A 19927-nucleotide genomic window follows, 5' to 3' on the forward strand; every position below is an offset into this window, starting at 1 on the left:
GACTCAAATTTATGGCCAACAAGTCACACTTCAGCAGTTTCCCTCAAGGTGTCCCTCTCCATACCGTGCCGGCCGTCAAAACAGGCACATGACTAATTAAATAAATGGGGACTAACTGTGAGGCATCAGCGCAAGAGAAAAAGTGTTTGCTCATAGCTGTAAAACCTTAAGAACCAATTCCACTGAGAGCACACAAAAACAATGCACAAATTGTTCACTGCTTAACGACAAACTATATTTATTTTCCGGCACATAAAATTTATCTAAAAGGACACCATCGGTCAAAAAGAACTGAAAGCAATGGGATTAATTACTTTATAATATAGTAGTGACATTCAAAAACACAGAGTCCTCTTTAAAAGTCAGTTCAAATGCATTCTTCAGCAAAGACATAATGATCAGGACAGTACTAGCAGAGTCAACCGGTTCCAAAAGGATTTGCCCCAACCATCTGCTTACATTAAGAAAACATCATTTATCGATGATAGAAAAGACATAACTCAACCAGCTGACGAAGGCATTCTAAAGTGAAAAGAACTGCATTTTAATCCAATACTAATGTATGTGCTTCTGCAGCCAGTGTCTTCTTACGGTAAAATGTAATGTGCCTACAGAAATAAACACAGGCCTACGATCTCATGTGCCAAGGCGATTAACTCAGAAATATGTGAACGACAAAGTATATGAAGAACAAAAATCACCCATTAGCATTGGAGAACTGAAGTCAAGTCAGGAGGAAAGCTGAGCTATGGGTGGCTCACTGGGTTAGAATGCTGGGCTTGTGATCAGGAGGTCGCTGGTTCAAATCCCCAAGTTGGCAGGACGTTATTATTGAGTGAAGCTCTTAGCGCTGCCCCCCCCCCCCCCAAATTGCTTCAGGGACTGGCAGACTTTGCTTTCTCAAAAATGTATGTAGTTTTGGATAAACCAATCTGCCAAAAAAAATACATAACTGAAGGCATATAATCACATATGTCTTATATACCTTCATACGCAGAACAATCCATCAGTAAATCTAAGCAAATATATCCTTTGTTAAACACACATGGCAGGTATCCTATGAGCTGGCCTGTTATAGAGCACAAACCCTGCTATCTAATCAGGCTCACATCGCCAGCCACAAGTAGCTAGAAAATTGGTTCCAACTTGGCCACACTGGGGAGGCCTTGCGACAGGTTCCACACCCAAGAAAGAGTCAGGCCAAGCTGGACCGGACCGGGCCGGACCACAGCAATCACAGTCAGTCTTCTTCTTCAAGCTGAATCAGTGATGGGGACCCAAGGATCATAAATAACGTACGACAGGCTAATGAATGTGTTTGCAAAAGCGTCTCACAGCGGGGCTTGTAACCTTGATAAAAGAGCAAACTGATATTTTGAAATTAAAAGGTTACATCATAATTGTGTAAGACTGTGGTTTCAAAATATCAGCCAGCAAATCTTACTCGCCTGTTTATTCATCAATATATAGCTTTCAGAATTTTTGAGCAGTTTCACACAATCGATTCATATTATTGCTTCTACTTCCCCACAAGAACCTAAAATTGAATTTTCAACCCCTGGATATTCTTTTTTTTTTGTACAATGAAATCATTTGCAAAGGTCTTGTATTAAAAGTAATAACAACAATATATTTTACATTTAAAACTGACATAAATTCGCTAAAGGTCTTTAAACAGGACCCCCGGAGCACCATAAGCACCAGGAAACCTTGATATGAACAATCGCGTTAAAACACTTTCCATGTTTACGGTAAACTGGTTGATTCAAAGATTCCGCAAAGAGTCTCCGCAGAAGCAGGTCTGCGGAAAGGTGGCACCTGAAATGTGTTGAAGTGGGGGCTATGCTACCAAGGCTGTGTGTGCAGGGGGTGACCACATAGTGGCTGCCGGGCCACACACTGTCTCTCTGCTGCCTACAGAACACATGGCTTTCTTTCACACCCCCTCGTTACCTCAGGATGATGTAACTCCTGTGACTTAGCAGGGAGCTCTCCATCAAAGGCTTTTATAATCACCTATAAATTCACTGAAAACACGAAAAGGCCGCGTCCCGTGACTCTCGTTCAATAACTTCTTCTCCGACAAACACAGCAGCTTCACACTTTGAATCTTTACAGCCTCATCCGAAGCGGCTTACAAATTTCATCCAACTATATTCCTGCGTATTTTACTCACGGTCAGTAAAGCTGGACCTAAAGCCCTCTGAAGCAGAAGCTGCCTTCAAGTAAAGTGAGATTCCTACTGCACCCCGAATCCAGGACAGATCTCAGTGAAAAGCGACTTGAATTTTAGAATTACCACTGCTCAGTTACGTACAGGATTACCATAACAGCCAACATATTGGTCTGATTTGTGACTTGGAGCACAATGAAAAGAAATTTACAATGTTTATTTTTGCTGTCATATTTCATAATTTATGAAACCGTTTATGGAAAGTAAACTTCAAAAACACATTTTTTAATTATGCAAGCTAAAGATCATGGGTAAGTTGTCTCAATGCCTACAATTTAATTCGTTTTGGAACTGTTAAATTGTTTATTGTCCAGGGATTTGTCAGTCATTAACCCTGCAAGAAGCTAAAGTTTTATATATAAACACACATATACATTCATACACATATATATCTATCATGCTGGACATGAAGACCTACTCCTACTCTGATAAGTGTTCTGTAATTATCAGCATACGAACTCACATTCTGTTTCATCACGTAGAACCGAGTCCATTTTGTTCTATGTCTAAAACCGGCTGCCAAGTGAACAAAATGTAAATGTGACTAAATCTCCGTTCGTGCCTCACCAAAGACAAGCGCCGATATGTCTGTTTCTGGCACACGCATGCACGCTTCTGTGGAAATACTCCTTACCGTAAGATGGCAGGAATTTAGGACAAATTACATCTTCATTCCAGGCAATGCTGTCGTACTTAGAGGAGAACATCCCTATGTTAAGTTTTTAGGTTATAAGACAAAATACTAAGAACGTCGTGAACTGTATATTTCAAGAATATACGCTGTACACATGTTATTATTTAGCGAGAAAAGTCTACCTTGCCTCCACATAGTACAATAACTTACTGACATAAATAATGAAAGAAAACTTATAGTTGTTTCCCTGCCAATCAACATTCATCTGCGCTCCAATACATTTAAGTATCTCTGCCGGCGGTCCAGTCTAAATGTCTCAATTACTTTTACTGTCATTTACTGTCCATTAAACGCTGTATGCAGCTCACAGAATGCGCCTTAAGCTATAAACAAGCTGAAAAGCAGAAAACTGCAGAAATGCAGCGGGTTTGGAAGTTGTCTGGAAAAGTTTTCACGTTTGTTTTCTACTGTTAGTTATTTAGCGATACGTGCACGGTAACTTGCAACTTTAAATCAGCGATGCCAGCAACGGAGAAAACACCCCCCTTTCTGGCGCACAGTTTAGCGCATTTTAAGTAAGCTACTGTATCTCCACCGCAACCTTCCCCGTAACACTGAAAGCAAGCCCACACACATAACGAGAATGTGATTTCAAATATGCACCGTAAATCCTCAGCGCACACATCATTTAAATATTTTTATATCTAATAAGATTTAATAAAGCGATGACAGAAACAAACAACAACACACATTAAATCGCACTCCCCTGAGGCATTAAAAAAACTTTTTTTTCATATTTAAACAATCATAACCGAAATCCAAAAAAACCCGGCAAGGTGAGAGAAGCTGGAGAAGCTGTAACCCGCCCTTTTCTCACCTTTGCGTCTGAAACGCTTCAGCCACGCAGACTGCGCGCACACACGCTGAAAGTTATGGCTAAAGAGGCAAAAACGAAGCGTTTACCTGAGTAAGGCAGAGGGGCGAATACATCATGATGCAATGGAAATGACTTGAAAATGTGGCAAAAGACGGAGAAAGTTACAAAATATTTGTTTCACATTTCAACACCGTCATTATCATCACATCTGCCTCGCTTTTAGGTCCGCTGGAATTGCACGGCTTCGGAATGAGACGTGCTAGATCACATAGATCACATGCAAAGTTCGTGGAGGATAGCAATAACAACTTGAATAAAACTCAGAGGACACTTGGAAAGGTGGAGTGTTGGCAAATCTGTTCCATTTACGAAATGATGAAAAAAATTAAAGAACGAGAAATGACGTTATGAATATAGCCCATCCCAGAAAAAAAAATAGTTTAAAGATGCAGTATCCCTGATTTCCACAGAGCAGAGTCATCCGTTCACACGGCACAATATAGAACGAGTGACAAGCCTACAGGCTGATTCGCAGGGTATAAACAGAAACAATATGACTTGAAGTTTTCCATATATACGCACACAAACCCTCCCTCCTTTTCCCCAGTCAAAAATCGACAGTATAGTAGCAAATAATTATACGAGTTTCAGTTTGCTTGGTTTATAAGCAGGTTATAGTCCCAAATTGAGGAGTTTAAGGCCACGATGCACAGACGGCCAGGGGACGCGGATTATCCATCATAAAGAAATTAAGAAAAGTCTGATCACTTACGGAGAAATGCGCACACATGGGGTGAAGGGGGTCCGCCTTTGCAGGGGTCCAAAGGATTCTGTCCTTAGTGGTCATACAACAGTTCACTTCAGTTAGGTCGCTCATTTTACAGACAATATTGTACAAAAAAAAAGTCTGATGAGAATGCAGCCTCACTGACCTAGACGGCTAATTCAGTGTTTATTAGTGATGAGGGTATATTGTGCATAAAATATCTAATTAAACAAACACAGCGAGAAAGTGTATGTCAAAGCGTTCGGGTTTAAAAGACTTAATTTAATAACGCTTTAAAGGCCGCAGAACGCATAAATCAATAAATGCCTACATTTTATACATTTTTTTCCATTTCTGCTTCTATTTGTCGGAAACATTACAGTTGCGAAAACAGAGTGGCTCTCCGGTAGGTCATTAATATTCCGTTTGTGAACCACAAGTGTATCTGAGAAGCAAAATATGAAGACCACAAAAAGCACTTTTCCGGTCTGTCGGGAATAGCGTAAACAAAAACAGAATAGATTACATGGGAACCACAACTAAGGGAATTAAGCCAATGTACTATTTTTATCTATGTGTCCAATTAACCGTGCTTATAAAGCAGCTTTGGGTAAGAAGCCACCCTGGTATCCGGGTTCTGTCATGAACCCCCGGCAGTCTGTCTGCGTGCCTCCTTCCTCCTCATCGCCCGGCCAAAGGACCAGTCGCGATCTGCAGGCATCTTAACCGCCCGGTTTAGCGATAATATGCAGGTGACGGTTACTTGTACGGGAATTATCCACAGAAACACATAATAGACGAGCATATTCGGTTAAAGGGACAAGGGGTAACAGAGAAAATACAAAATTAGGGGGTTAATACGGCAGCCTAACTAAATTTGCTAGGCAAGATAAATATATTGATTTAAATGTTTTCTGTAGGCTTACTTCTGGATAACTATGACTTTAAAGGAATAAGCAAAGACCACTGAACATCACCAGCTATTCCTATCACCATAACCCCTTACGTGACGTCTGTTAGTTAAATATTGTATGCAGAGTTATATTTAACTAAGAGGATAATGCAATTTAAATAGAGGACTATTTAAATTATATTGTTAATGATATATTACAAATGCATAGAATAGTGGTGACCAGCAAAAATGCATTAACTCTCAAATTGTTGTATAAAAACTTATACGTATCCCAGTTGTTAAACTTAATCAGGTTTAGGCCCTATAAAAGTAAATGCAGATAATATTGACATTTAACCAGCGGGACTTCACAATATTTGTTTATCAGTGTGGACACAAAATAAAATTTTAACATCCGTTTGGGAATAAAGTATTATCTTCTAAAAACTTATAAGATGAGCTACTATTACGCTTTAAGCCAGACATACAAGTGACATTTCCATATGCGATTATTCCGGCATTTAAGAGTTGTCAGCATAGTATTTTTAGGCCCGAAGTTAAATTTTAAAACTGCGCAAGTGAAGATTATTTTATGTATCCGGCCCAGACAGGGACCATCTTTGCAAGTTTGTGTGACATCGGCAGGCTAAGTGTGACATGGGCACCGCGACCGAGCGCCTCCGCCGGTCTGTGCTTCACACTCACGCCGGCGCGCCTCGGGCTCCGGCTGCGGCCATTTTCTGCCGTAGCTCCGCAAACTCCGCACCGGCTACCGAGTCTGTTTCGCTTTGAACTTCGACTTGGCCTGCGAGGGTCCCGCGGCGGCGATGCGTCTCCGCAGCACGGTGCACATAACGCCGATAAGTTGTGCGGCGCAGAAAATGGCAGCGAGGCCACGCATTTCCACATATATGCACATTATAACAGAAATATTCGCCAGTATTTAGCATAGTAGCGCTTCCCACAAACCTTCGTTCCGGCTAAGGATCAACAAAAAGGAGCAACTCCAGTAAGACAAGAAGGAAAAACAAATATACATGTGCGCTATATTTACTATAGTTTCAAAACGCACGTCGCTTAACAAGCCCTGCAGTGCGTCTATTGGAATAACGACAAATAATGATGAAATTTATTTGTTAACGTACCATTGCCAAGCGAAACTGCCAACCCCCCTAAAAGTTGGAGCTAATAGGCTTTAGCGGCACTACAGTTCAGCGCCTTGTCATCTCGTCGATGTTGGTGTTTTTATTATTATACATCCATATCTCTTCGCAAAGAAGTAATCCGTGATCTTCGGAGGGGAGAAACAACCCGTGCAGATGAAACAGAAACGTCCGGCACGAAGTCTACCGCAATCCGATCAGAACCCCCCCCCCCTCCCTTACAAGGTACAAGAGGACAAAATAGAGATCTTACAATAATATTATACAGCTTGTACAATTTGTGGCAGGATCGTAGGCTGCCTGGCTGCCCGCTACCAGTATATTGCTTGATAGTGTCTTGCTGTATCGTGCTGGTGTAAAACTGCAGTAACGTGTCCTCGGTCTCATACATGCAGCAACATTGTCCAGATATATTGGTTTGTTTGATGGTATCAGCGGATCGTCCGTTTTTTTTCCTCCCCAAAGTCCATTCAGGCGGCCCGAACAGAGGTTCCTTATGAGATCTTACTGTCGCCTGGGAGAAGGAATAGATGAGACGCACGGAGTGGGGGGGGGGTGTTGCTGGTAATATATTAGTATTGCACTTGATGGCGTAGTTTATAAAAGGGGGGGAGAAGAGATTTTAAAAACACTTAAGAACAGCCTATTGCCAGAGAAAGCGGCAGAAATAGTAAACTCAACCGGATAAAAACAGCCCCAAATATTCGGTTAGTTGACTTGCTTGTATTATATTTGGTGGGGCACTTAATGCTTTTCAACATACGTGTGCCTCGAGGTTATATTAACACGTACAATCTTCTTATTAGTCCAAAAGAGGGAAGCTTGCTTCCCGGAGAGTGCCTATGGCATCCGCCAGCGCTGTCTCCTTCGCGTTTTAAAATCCTGAGCTCTTTTTTTCCTTCAGAGCCATTCCACTGCTCCACGCTCCGTGTTTTCAACCGCACATACAGCACTGGCTGGCTTAAAATTTGTTCTCATTATTCTATACAGCAAGTTTAATTGGCCGACAATTAAAAAACGGAGTGTGATAGCCAGAAGTGATCAATATGTAAGAAATGACAGCCGAATAAGACCGTTTTCAAAAGAAGTGCGTAAAATGTCTTTAAATAAGCAATACATGAGTATACTTATTTCCATATTTTATTACGTACAAGTCGGACAGACTGTTCCAAACCATAATTTATATGACCCCTTACACCTGTTTACACACTATTTCTAAATTATTTAGACACTGCATTATGTAAGTTTAATATTTTATTACTATAATTTACAGTCATATATCACTGCTGTTGTGGGCAGCATATTTTCATGTCACAGGAAACGTGTATATATATATATTTAACCAATTTTCGTAGCATTTGCTTTATTACATATCGAGTAAACACCAAGTAAACTTGCATGTCCTTTGCAAGTTTATATGTTGCTGTACAAGTCCGATAAATCAATGGAAACCAAAATAAATATAAATGCTTTGAAAGGGACATAAAATTCAGTGTAAAATGTAATGAAATGGCCACTTGGGCATCTCACTTTTAAAGGGGAAAGTGATTTTTTTCGTGACCAAGACTAATCAACAGAGATTGAGTTAAGCGTGTTAAATTCACCCTCTTAAAATGCGTTGTATATGCCTTACAAAGACAATGCGGATTTCTGGTTTATTTCAATTAAAAGGAATAGTTCTATGCGATTTACCAATTGTGTGTGAAAGACCGCACAACTTACAGAATAACTAAGATTTAGTATTTCTTGTTGAATACCCTATTTATATTTCATATTAGTCATTTTAACTGCAAAATATTAAAGTTCTGCACTTTATTTATTTGGCATCTTTGGGTTCCCAACATAGATAAATAAGCGTTATTAATATATGTAAATATAACTTAGGCACCAAATATTTGTAACATTCCAATAACATTCTCTCAGATGCTGTACAGTTAAACTGGCCCGTAGTGTTTACATGCTGAGATCAGATTTTATGCGTTGTCAAAGTCCGGTCCTTTTCTTTCTTGTTGTAGATTCTCATGTATCAACCAAACTTGCCAAAATACCGATTTTGATTTATTTTTAAGCAGTCTTATATTGCAGAAAATGATATGCATTTGTGTGCTCTAGCAAATAATTGCTCGTTAATAAAAACGTTATCACTGTCGTTTTGCACAGAATATACAACACACAACGTAAAATCACAAAGTTACAAAACAGCACAAAATTGAAAAAATCATTTAAAATACTTCCTCCACACTCAAAATGTAATTACTAAAATAACTCGTTATTAGGGCGGCAGTTTCTTTTATGTTTTGCTATTATTTAAGACATTCTTTATATAAACATTTTAATGTTTTATTTTCTTAAATATATCTTAGTACGATTTTACTTGACGCCACTACGCTGTGTCCAGCATTCTTATTACATTTTCATATTCCAGTAACATAATTAGTCTCGTTTCTTAGATACACATACATCATACAGTTTTGTGTGAATTATTCACCTCGGTTGGGGCACACTGCATGTTTAAATACTGAAAATATATTCTGGCATTGAAGAGGTTCCCTTCAGTTGACAGTATAATGCTTGTATTTTATTTTGAGTTGTATCTATATTATTCAACAACCCGAGGGGGGTCGTACGATTTATGCCTACAGATTGCAACAGTATTACAAGCATTTAAACCACCATTATTATTTTTGTGCAACCAGATTTAACCCTTTTAACCGAAAAAATATATTAGATTTATATATGAAGTCTTTAAATTTTATGTGTAATAGTTACCGTGAAAGTATATTACATGATAGAAACGTAGTCTAATTACTAACACGGCTAATGGAAATATGCTTTGGCTAATAGATTTGTGGTTGGAGACCAACACTTGTTAGGGGCAATTAAGATGTTTCGAGTTGAATTAACGTGTTTCGTTGGAAGACCGCACTAAAACCCATGTGCGTCGTTAGGTAAGATCGCTTGTATTTTAGCCTCGATCTTCTTTCAGTAATAGACAAAACGTCAAATCCCATGCAGGTAAACTTGACTTGGTCTTTTCAACGGCTAGGAACTCTCCCGCTAAAAACAAAACTAAAAATGAAACATATTTAAACCGATTACTTTTGTTTGTGTTACCAATTATATATTTTTTAAACTGTGGTCTCCAACATGGAAAGGAGTTAGTTAATGCATCTAAAATTCTTCCAACACAGACACGAACTTTGTTGGGACTGTGGAGGCGCTGCGGGGAGCCTGAGGTTCGGTGCCGGTCAGTGCGCACTGTCACAGTGAAGGACTCAGGACAGCGTGGTGAGCTTCACTTTGCAAACACGTCTCAGATAAACCGCCTCTCTCACATATATGTACTGGATCAACAGGTCGGTCAGGTCTCAGTAATTCCCACGCCGGACGCGACATTTGAACGGTTTTAGCAAATATCCAACAGATGCTTAAGGTGTACAGCGGCAGTCAGCACATGTATATTAAACAAAGCTGTCTACCAAAGCAAATATATCTTTTTATGTATAATTCCTAAACTCTACCGTATTGCCAGTCTCGTTTACTCAACTCTTGTCCTCAGGGAAATGTTGGTTACTTGAAATTCCATTGGTTAAATAAATGAGTAACAAAAAAACAAAGCAAATAAATCCTTTGTTTTTACTACAAAAAAAAAAACACACACAGTTTTCTCAGTATGAAGGGCTCAAGGCAGATTCCACAGCTCGGCCTTTCGGTTTCGCACACCACCAGCTCTTCTTTTAATATTAATTCAAAGTTGTTGACAGCTGGGCGCATTTGGGGAAGACTGCCGCATGAGTTGCTTTAAGGAATCTCAACAAGCATGAATGCACGGCCATCCACTAACATGGATCAGAGCTGTATTCACTGCTGCTCGCGCTTTCTTCCGATCCCCTTTTGTTTACCGTCTACACTCTTTATCATCTTATTTTTCACACACGGTGCTGCTCCCAGATGGAATTAAGCTTTCATTCCTGCCCCCCGCCTGCCATATACATCCTACATGTAGATTCATTCAGACAACGCTTCTCTCTACCTGCCAAGGGCGTAGGTGTGGGTATGGACAGTAGGGACCTACCGATATTATACATCACGGTATATGTGCAGGGGGGTGGGGAGTTCAGGGATGATTTGCCCCCCATCAATGCTGAACCTAACCCTACTCCCTTGTTACCTGCCCCGGCATATTGTTATATTAGTTTCGGTGCAACATACGCATGCTGTATCTAGCAAGCCACAAAAGTATTCCTTGCTAAAATCCACAAGGTTCGTAAATATGAGAGCATGACAGAAGTGCTGCGGTAAATTGTATGAAAGTAATGTTCGTCACGAGAAAACTAATTTTTCGGAATGTATGGAAGGGCGTTAATGCAAATAATGTCATACCTGTTTACCACGCAAATAGCCAGGATACTGCTGTATTTTTTTCACCGCGTTTTTTTTTTTTTTTATCATGTTGATCTTTTTGTGCCACAGACCTTCCGACAACATGCTATAGTGTCATGGAAATTCTGTGGCAGTTCTTACCGAGCAGCCCGCAGAACCTCTGCAGCAGCGCGCCGTTTACCGACAATGTTATTATCTTCAATAGTCTAATCTCGCATAACACAATCCACAGAATGCAATTATACAAACGTGAAGATGTCTCATTAAGAATAACAATCTCACTGTATCTTTAAATGTAATCTGCAGATTTTCATTGTACACTTTCGACCTGTGAAGTTAAATCTAATCGTTAATCCATGTTCTTTGTGGTGTCCATGTTATTATAGTGAGAAATAATTCTGAATAATGTTCTCTTTACGTGTTTGGTAAATTCATTAATGATAAATGCAGGTATTCATGCTCCCAATGAATATGAGCACAAAATGGATTCGTATGCATGCAAAATATACAGATTGCTCTCAAAAAGTTCCGCAAAGTAGAAAACATTGATCTGATACATTTTTTGCTCCAGAACAGAGAGCAATTTGGAACGTTCCCTAGCCAAGGGAGAGCTTTGGCCAAAACACTCACAGACTGCTCTTAGGTTTGGGGCAGAAAACTGAAGCCATTGTTTCACGTACCTAAAACGATTCTTCCTACAGTATAAAACTGTTCAGCTTTTCAGGTAGAAGAGACACGCACTTCTATTGAAAAAGTGGTAAATAACTTGATATATATTTCTTCTTCTTTCTGAGTATCTGGCAAATAGCTGGTGGCCCATGTAGAGGTTGGCAGGGATTTTTCCTAAATTTCAGTTGCAGCTTTTCCATGTCGCTTTAAATAGTTCTCAGTCAATGGGAGCCGCTGCGATTAAAAGGATTTTCCTGAAAGCCTGGCAAGCAGATGCCCCCGAGTGAGGCTGTGCCGCGTCCTGCCCGACGGCTTCCACGCGGGGGCCGTGCCAGGTGTCCAGCAGCAGTGTCTTTGCACCTGTGCCCCCAGCGATCCTTTCGAGAGGATGAGCGGGCTGGCTGGCATGGAGATACCAGGCCGGCCTGGACTTTCAGTTACTGAAGTTCCGCAGTATCTTGACTTTTCATCCCAGCGCGTCACCTGACTTCGACAGACTTGCGAGTCTGAAAATGCAGCCGTTTGACTTTTTGCATGCGATTCCTACTGATGGCGGTAACTTCTGGTTTTCTTTTATGAGCTTTGACTTGGGGAGTTTTTTTTTTTTTCGTTTGAGAGTTTTTGGAGTCACTTTCGACCCGATCAGTGCACCTTTCCTGCTGCTACATTTCTCGAAAGCTCGTGTGAAGCTCGGGTTAACCCCACGATAAGCTACGCAGCAGTCAACATGTGAGCCGAGGCTGCCCGGTCACGGATGCGACTTCGGTTGGTGTGACTGTTCTCAAATTAGTAAGCTGAACGCCCCTATTATGGCGACCGATGCATGACCTACTTGAATATGCATCATTTTAATCACTGTAGACCAAAGATTTTTCTTCAGGCGTCTTCATTTCTGCCACAGAGCTACACGTTACCTGCTGTTACTTTTACTGCATCATATCTTAAGTGCTCAACGTAGCCTGACATCACTGTACACCTCTGTCACAGCACAACCTCCACATGGAAGCGGCCGGTCCTGGCCTCTCCTTTCAGCGTAGCTCTGCTGGCTTCCTTTCATACTTTATCTTCAGCGTACATTGTTCTCATACTCTTTAGGGCATATCTTTCTTTTATTTAAGTACATCTGTTTCATCTCAGCTGCTTTTGTGTCTCTTTCAGCAGAATGGTTTCTACTGCAACACCAATAGACTTTTTGAGAATTCGATAATATTTTCTCTTTTCTAGAGCGTCAAATTCTTTCTTCTAATTTAATGTGTACACAGTTCATTGTCTATCTTGTAATACTTTTTAATACCTACATTTGGGTTTAAGTTTGTACATATTTTTATTTGTATATGTATATATAATCTTATGTGTGTATTAATGGCACAGAAATGATTTGTAAAATGCATTAGACGGGTACTGACTTTCCATGTACTGTATAAATCAATAGATTCCAGCAGCTGTATTCATCTTCATAGCAGGCCAAAGGAAGACATTAATGAAAAGGACAGAAGTTGACTGTCATCAGTGAGACATCTGGTAACTCTTGGCAATTCCCGAGCACATAGACAATTGCATTCTGGGCAACAGATTCTGTAACATAAACGCACCGAGAGGATACTCCCTGATTATGAATATAATTATTTTCCCTGGCAGCAATTATATGCACCTGAAAAAGAAACGATACCCCAATGCACCCATAAGGACAGAAATGTAAAATTACAGGACAATAGAACAAACCTGGAACAATTGCCTCCACTAGTGGTCAATGGGTGCATTACAAGAATAATGAACAAAAACAGATGCCAGGCCTGACAAACCTTGTATATTCCAGTGTGTGTGTACCGAACGGGGTGCTACCCCACTGGGAACTAGCAGACATTTGAGGCTCCGCATCTGACAGCACCAGCCTGCACAGTTCTATGGGTGAAGCCGTGTAGGATACATACATAGCTTAGATGGGAACCCTACACTGATGCAGAAATCGCTTCCACCAGTAAGGCCCCCTCTCACAAATTTTGGAGCCCTTCACGTTACAAAACTAAATTCAAGCTAAACTAGCATACATGAACACAAACATCACATTTATAATAATCTAATCAATGCGATCGACGATGCGGCCAAGCAGAACAGAACTGAAATAGTCCCGTTTCTGAGAAAATTTGGCCAGAACTGAGCCTCACTGCATTACTTCAACGTTGATGATAACTGACAATATACTTAATTTAATTTCTGACTGCACCGCAAGTGCCATTGTTCCCAGCCCATGGATCGGCTTACAGAATGGTGTGTGAAGCGGCCCGCTGGCATCCGCCCCAAACCACAAATTCTTTCTCTTTACTTACACTGCTTAAGAGCATATGAATGTGTATCTGAAATGTTCTAATTTCACAGAAGCACAGGGCAACAACACACAAATGCTAAACCTCCACATTTACTGTTACCAGAGAGAGGGGCACAGAGGCAAACTCAAAGAACAGCATAAGGTCACCGATGTTTCAGAGGTAAGGGGTAACATACTCCGGAGGAAACTTTAGGGGAAATCTGCTAAAAGATGAGAGCATCTGACAGCAGTGTACTAGAACGTGTTTCCCGTTTAAAGTTCAAAATAAGAGTAGCTTTCGCCATTTGAGTGGCGGGTGGTTCAGCAGGTTCGGAGTCTGTACCTCTGCCCGGGAGGTTGTTGGTTTGAAACCCCTGGCTGGCAGGGTGATTGTATCACTGTTGCACATTCCAAACTTGAGCAAGGTTCTTAACCCCAAAAAGTGCTCGAGGGGGTGCCAGAAAAATGTACCCTGACCCCAAACTGTGGTCTCATAGAGAAAGAATGCCTGTGAATGCGTAATCGTACAAATGGCAAAAGAATTAGCATAAACTTTAGTGTAAGCCAAGCAGCTGCATCACACACTGCTTATTGGTTTATATGCTTAAATGTCAGCTCAGTTTTTTTATATTAGAGTGAGAGGTAAAAAAAAAAAAAAAGTCACATGATTAGTCAAAAACCAGTTGTGGCTCAAGCCATAAAGGAACCAAAATTGAGATGCATGTTGAGTTGTTTGGTTGAGATCTTTATACATCTACATACTATAAGTGCACATCTTTCAGTACAAAGTAATTCTGAAGGGATGGGAAAAGTTCCTGGCAAACAGTTTTGAAATGACTGAACTCGAAATTATTTGAAATTTTAGAAACTTTTTTTTGGAAGAGCCCCACATTCAGGGGGGTCATTTAAAGAAACGTCCTACTTCTATTGCTATTCAATATATTCAGCAGGAAATACGGCGATATGACAGCTGAGCTCGGGTGACCTGGGCACGCTAAGGTGGGGCCAGGATGTCAACAGCAACTAATTCATAGTAACATTACCAACCCGCCCCCTCCCCCAATTTACTCTGGCTGGGGGCCGGATGGACAAGTCAACGCAGATTTTAAAGGGGAACAATAGACACAAACATACATATTTCTGTCTTTATTCATTCAAACATTGTAGTTGTTAAGTTATATTTTGAGAATTTGTCTATATTCAGCCCAAGAGGTTACATGAAAAGATGCCAGTTGTCTCACTGACTCGAAGCTTGTCCGTGCTCTGAAGCATTTTGTTAATCATCCATTCTGCAGAATATTTACATTAAGCGAATAAATAGCAGTAATAATGTACCCATTCTTCATGTTTTGTGTATTCAAAATCTTTGTCTGTATTTGAACATCATACTTTATCAATTCCTACATGTAATAGTTATGAAAGTCAATTTTTTAAATAACTTCTTATTCAGTGTCTGGTTAATAAGCAGTAAATATATCCGAGCAAAAACCACGAGGTTAACTGATCGGTAGGGTGCCACCAAATGGCCTACTGACATTATTTTTAGAGTCTACATGCAAATTGTGGTCCAGTACAGTCTGTAATGATGAAGCCTCATCCCCCAGTAATATCAAAAAGTATATTTATTTAATTTTAAATAAATAAATCCAGTACTGCTAATAAGTAGCAGTGGTTAGTGTTACGTCTAGGGTGGTCCATCCATCCACATGTTCAGTGGTACTTTCCCGCTGGACAAGTGGTGCTCTGGACGCTGCCCAGTGCCACCAGTGCTTGGTGACACTTCGGAAATAAGTAGTAAGAGAGGAAATGGCACATTTCCCCCCCCGCGCCCAGTGTTAGCGTCACGTGTCCTACTGCCTCCCCCCCAGTGGTCCGCAATGAAGTCTGCACATCTCTGCCACTTGCGGAAAACGAAAAGGGCGGTTTTATTTTTTCTCCCTAAAGATTAGCTTTTCCCTTTTCCACTAGCCGAGCCGCGTAGATGAAGTGACTGGTAACGTCTCTGCCTTCAGTCCTTCCAAGAGTGTTTCTCACAGAAAGGGCGCATTTCTGCCTTTCCAGGCATGTCACTCCCTGGCAGCAGTCGTAATGTTTCCATATTTTCATTATGTCACCTGAATGAGTCTTTCCTTCTCATAGGGCCAAGATTTCCCAGAGAACCAAGGAGAAGCAGCCGGAATTTAAACTGGGAAAAATAGTTTCCTGTTATTTATTTTCATACGGTGAACATAACAGCAAACAGAACACAGAAATACGTACAGTGAATGTCGACAGTGAGCCTAAAAAACAGACTGAAGCACAGTATCAGAGTAAAAATACATCCATCCATCCATCCATCCATTGACCAACTACTTTTCCAGTACAGGGTCATGAGGGAGCTAGATACAGAGGGCACATGACAGAGGACACCCCAGATGGGATGCCAGTCCAATAATAAATAAAAAAATTTGGTATCCTAGGGTACCCCCCACTAAGGGGTTCCTGGGCTACATCTGGGCATTGGAGAGAAAACATTTTCAGAGAGGTTCCAATTCTCTCTTCATGATGCATGTAATACAGTTCTCTTTGGGTATGTTCATTACCTAAAAAAAGTCTATGGGCTTTCTGGAAATTGCATGAATTACTCTAATGCTCCTGGCACTCTCTCCTGTGTTTGTATGATGCCAAAAATTCCTAAGATTTGCTCGTTGTCGCCTATGCATTTTCAGAAAAAGCAATCAGAGCTGTTTATGGTCTTTAGGAGGTGGTCAGGTTTTCCATCAAAGAGCTAAATTGCTTGGACCAAATATATGAAGACTGATAAATCTTTCGCTGTACTTGCGGATGAATCCATCTAACCACCATTTAACAAATTTATTTCCGTCTCTGTCTTTTTGGATTCCCAGTTACCTCTTTCCATGCCGAAACAGATGGTTTTGGAGTCTGTGGACGTGTCTGAAGATTACGGTACTTTTTTTTTTTTTTTTAATACTCTTCACCTGACCAATCAGATACAAAGCTAGCTAGCTGCTGTCTCGAGCATGCTGACCGCGCAGGAAAAAGTTTTTGGGGAAAAGTAAGCAGCTGGAAGATGGATGGGTGGAAATGTTATGGTCAGTTTTTTTCATTAGACACAGGTGCCGAATCCCTCATCTGCTGAAAAGCAGAAGCACTTTTACTCTTGAGGGTTGGCTACATCCCTTCGTGCGCCGCAAGGTTTCGGCGATCAGCTTCAAGAAAACTACAAGAGGAAGCAAATGATAGAAAACGGGGTGAATGAAACTGCAGGAGAGAGACAGGATGTGCTACTGAGAGAGAGCATATTTGGCTGAGTGGTACAGATACTGTGCAGATTAACCTGGGCCATTTTCCAAGACTGTGAAATGAAATGTTTTGCTCTTTGAAGAGGAGTATAATCTTCAACTTGCTAGACTGCCTTATCAGTACCTTTCAGTTCTGTGACAGACACTTGTGGTGTGCGTGTACGGAAACACAGCCGCAGGGTTGGCTTGCCGTTTCTGAACACAGACCTTCCAGCAGATTAGTTTGCTTGCTGTTCAGCCAAAACCTAGAAATATAAAACCGCTTTTCCTGCCCTGACTTCAGCATACTGAATCTGGTGTTATAATCATCCTGAATTAGCATGAACTGTAATTCTAACACGGAAACAACTAAACAGAATAGAAATCCGAGTTCTCCTCCGCATCACAATAAATTCCTTTGTTTTCCCAAGGTCAAACCAGCAGAGCTGAAGTAAATGTGAATATGAACACACAGGCAGAAAAGGTCCTTTATACTTTAAAGGAAGTGACCATCTGGATTCCTAAATTTGGGCGACTTGCTGTGGAGTCGAACCATGACCAGAGTACTGACCTTCCTGCTGCTGTAGAACAAGGGAAAGATTCACCACACGTTCCGTCACCCTCGTTGGTGACAAGCCTGGACCCTGACCTAGCTTCTAACGATCGAAGTTTACCACACATCTGCACAGTACAAAGCTGAAGCAGGAACACAGGGAATGCAGGCCCATCCTAGCAGTTCATACCGGTGACACCCGAGCCCTGAGTGTCTCTAAGCCCTCTGTTCTCTATACAGCGGTAAACCGGGTGCAGAAATGGTCTCACAGCAGGAGAGTACTTTGAAGTATACTGTGAAAGAGACAGTGAGGATGTGGTTGGGCGCCCTCTACAGGGCAAGAATGCTGGAGCACCGTCATGTCCATAGCAATTCCTAACAGTCCCTGTCTTCTGTATTGTCTCTGTATATAACATGTACAGAACTGTGCAAAAGTCTTAGGAAGTCAAAGAAAATGCTGTTTAAAATGTTTATTTGTATGTAAAATGTTGGTGCAAAACTGTGATATGTGATATTGTGTCTGTTAAAATATCAGCTTGGCCACTTCGAAACCTCTCCTAAAGTCACCCTAGTGTTTGCAGCGACCATCCAATACAGCAACGTATTTTTTTTTAATTTTATTTTTATTATTTTTTTTTTTTTAACTCGACCACTAGCACACCTTATTCAGCTAATCAATACCTCATTGACTTATGCTAGTTAAATTCATTAAGTGAGCTGGCTGTGAAATTTAACAACTACATGAAAAGGACTGGGGAGCCCCCAAGGAGAGGTTTGGGAACTGAAGTGGTGATCATCTAGCCATCCAAGGAGATATCAGAGACTCTATAGAGAACAGAAGAAATTCCTGTTGGTTTTCGTGTGTGAGTGAACGGCGTGTGAGTGTATGGCGTGCGTGTGACCTGTGTGTGCGTGAGTATGAATAGGTTAACCGGTTTCAGAAAATGGATAGATAGATGGATGGATGGATGGATGGATAGATAGATGGTTGTCAAAGTAACCATTTTTTGGCCTTTTGTTAGAATTTCAGAACATGAAATGACTGCTTACACCTTACATTTCAGAGTCAGAGAAGGTAGTTAAGGATTGACTTTGAAGTTAGGAAACCAGAATTAAAACTCGACGCCCATATAGGTCCGTATGGCTGGCATGTTTGTGTGAGATTTAGCTACTTAACGAGAAGCCGGTTTTAAATTGTAAATCCAATTTTAAACAGAGCAACCGCAAGCACTATAAAATGTGTTTCTCATCCCATTCTGATAATCCTTCCCAGAGCTTTTGTCTTAGAAAACAACGCGACCCATTACACGACCGCAGAGCCATAACATCCACAAATCTTGTGTTTGAGAGCCTGCTGTTGTCTTGAAGTGGCAAGACTTTGCTCCAAACTGCAACATGTGTCCCAGTCACCCTGGAAATCGCTGCAGACCACATCAGTCCAGTACACATCTGATTACCCCTGCAGCCAGCCGGGGAATGGAGGAATAAAATCTTCTCCAGCAGCACACGGATTTGTAAGGACTGGCCCACGGGAAGGACAATTTATAATCTGCTGATAGAAATCAATATCTAGCAACCAAACCTTTTCTAACACATACATTAAATATATTTGCTCAACACACTCTTTGGTCCAAAGCAACATACAGCATTGGAGTCAAAGGCCTATCAGGGCCGGATTTCTGTGTAGACAGCCAGCGGATTCAGCGCATTCTATGCCTTCCCAGACAGAGGCGTACGTCCCCACAATGTGATAAAAACCTGCTATTTTGACCTTGTAGGGACATTTTTTTGGTCCCCACAAAATGAAACTCAATTTTAGAAAAATTTGTGAACACAATCAAAAAACTAAAAATGCCAGAAGTCTTGTATTTTGTTTGGCTATTTGAGGTTAAGGTTAGGGCTGGGTGGGAGTCAAGGGTGTCATTGCTGGGATTAGGGTCTTTCCCACAGAAATGACTGGACAGTCCTCATAAACATATGAATGTGTGTGTGTGTGTGTGTGTGTATATATATATATCACTGCCCTACAGTGAACATAGGTGGTCCCCATGACACAAACGAAATCGGTTCCCTAAGTATGTCTTTAAGTCAAACTTGTAGGTAAGTCAGAAAAATACAGCCACTTAATTATAAGGTAATAACTAAGTAACTGCATACAGTACTGTACTATG

The 19927-nt window shown here is 40.9% G+C and overlaps 1 protein-coding gene across 10 annotated transcripts in view; it reads right to left on the bottom strand.

The window, feature by feature from the left end:
• Window positions 1–19927, bottom strand: part of LOC125708566 (nuclear factor 1-like) — a 40303-nt gene that overhangs the window by 17776 nt on the left and 2600 nt on the right. Inside the window, exons 1-2 of one of the 10 annotated variants that reach the window (XM_048976191.1) lie at window positions 6548–7149; window positions 4517–4579 (exon numbers count right to left, since the gene is read on the bottom strand). The exons of 1 other annotated variant lie outside the window; for it this stretch is intronic. In XM_048976191.1, coding sequence (XP_048832148.1) covers window positions 4517–4579; window positions 6548–6550 — 66 coding nt within the window. In that variant the 5' untranslated portion in view covers window positions 6551–7149. 8 more of the 10 variants (XM_048976194.1, XM_048976195.1, XM_048976189.1 and 5 more) reach the window with 8 other exon arrangements.

The sequence above is a fragment of the Brienomyrus brachyistius genome, chromosome 15, assembly GCF_023856365.1.
Source record: "Brienomyrus brachyistius isolate T26 chromosome 15, BBRACH_0.4, whole genome shotgun sequence".
In the NCBI taxonomy this organism is placed as follows: Eukaryota; Metazoa; Chordata; class Actinopteri; order Osteoglossiformes; family Mormyridae; genus Brienomyrus; species Brienomyrus brachyistius.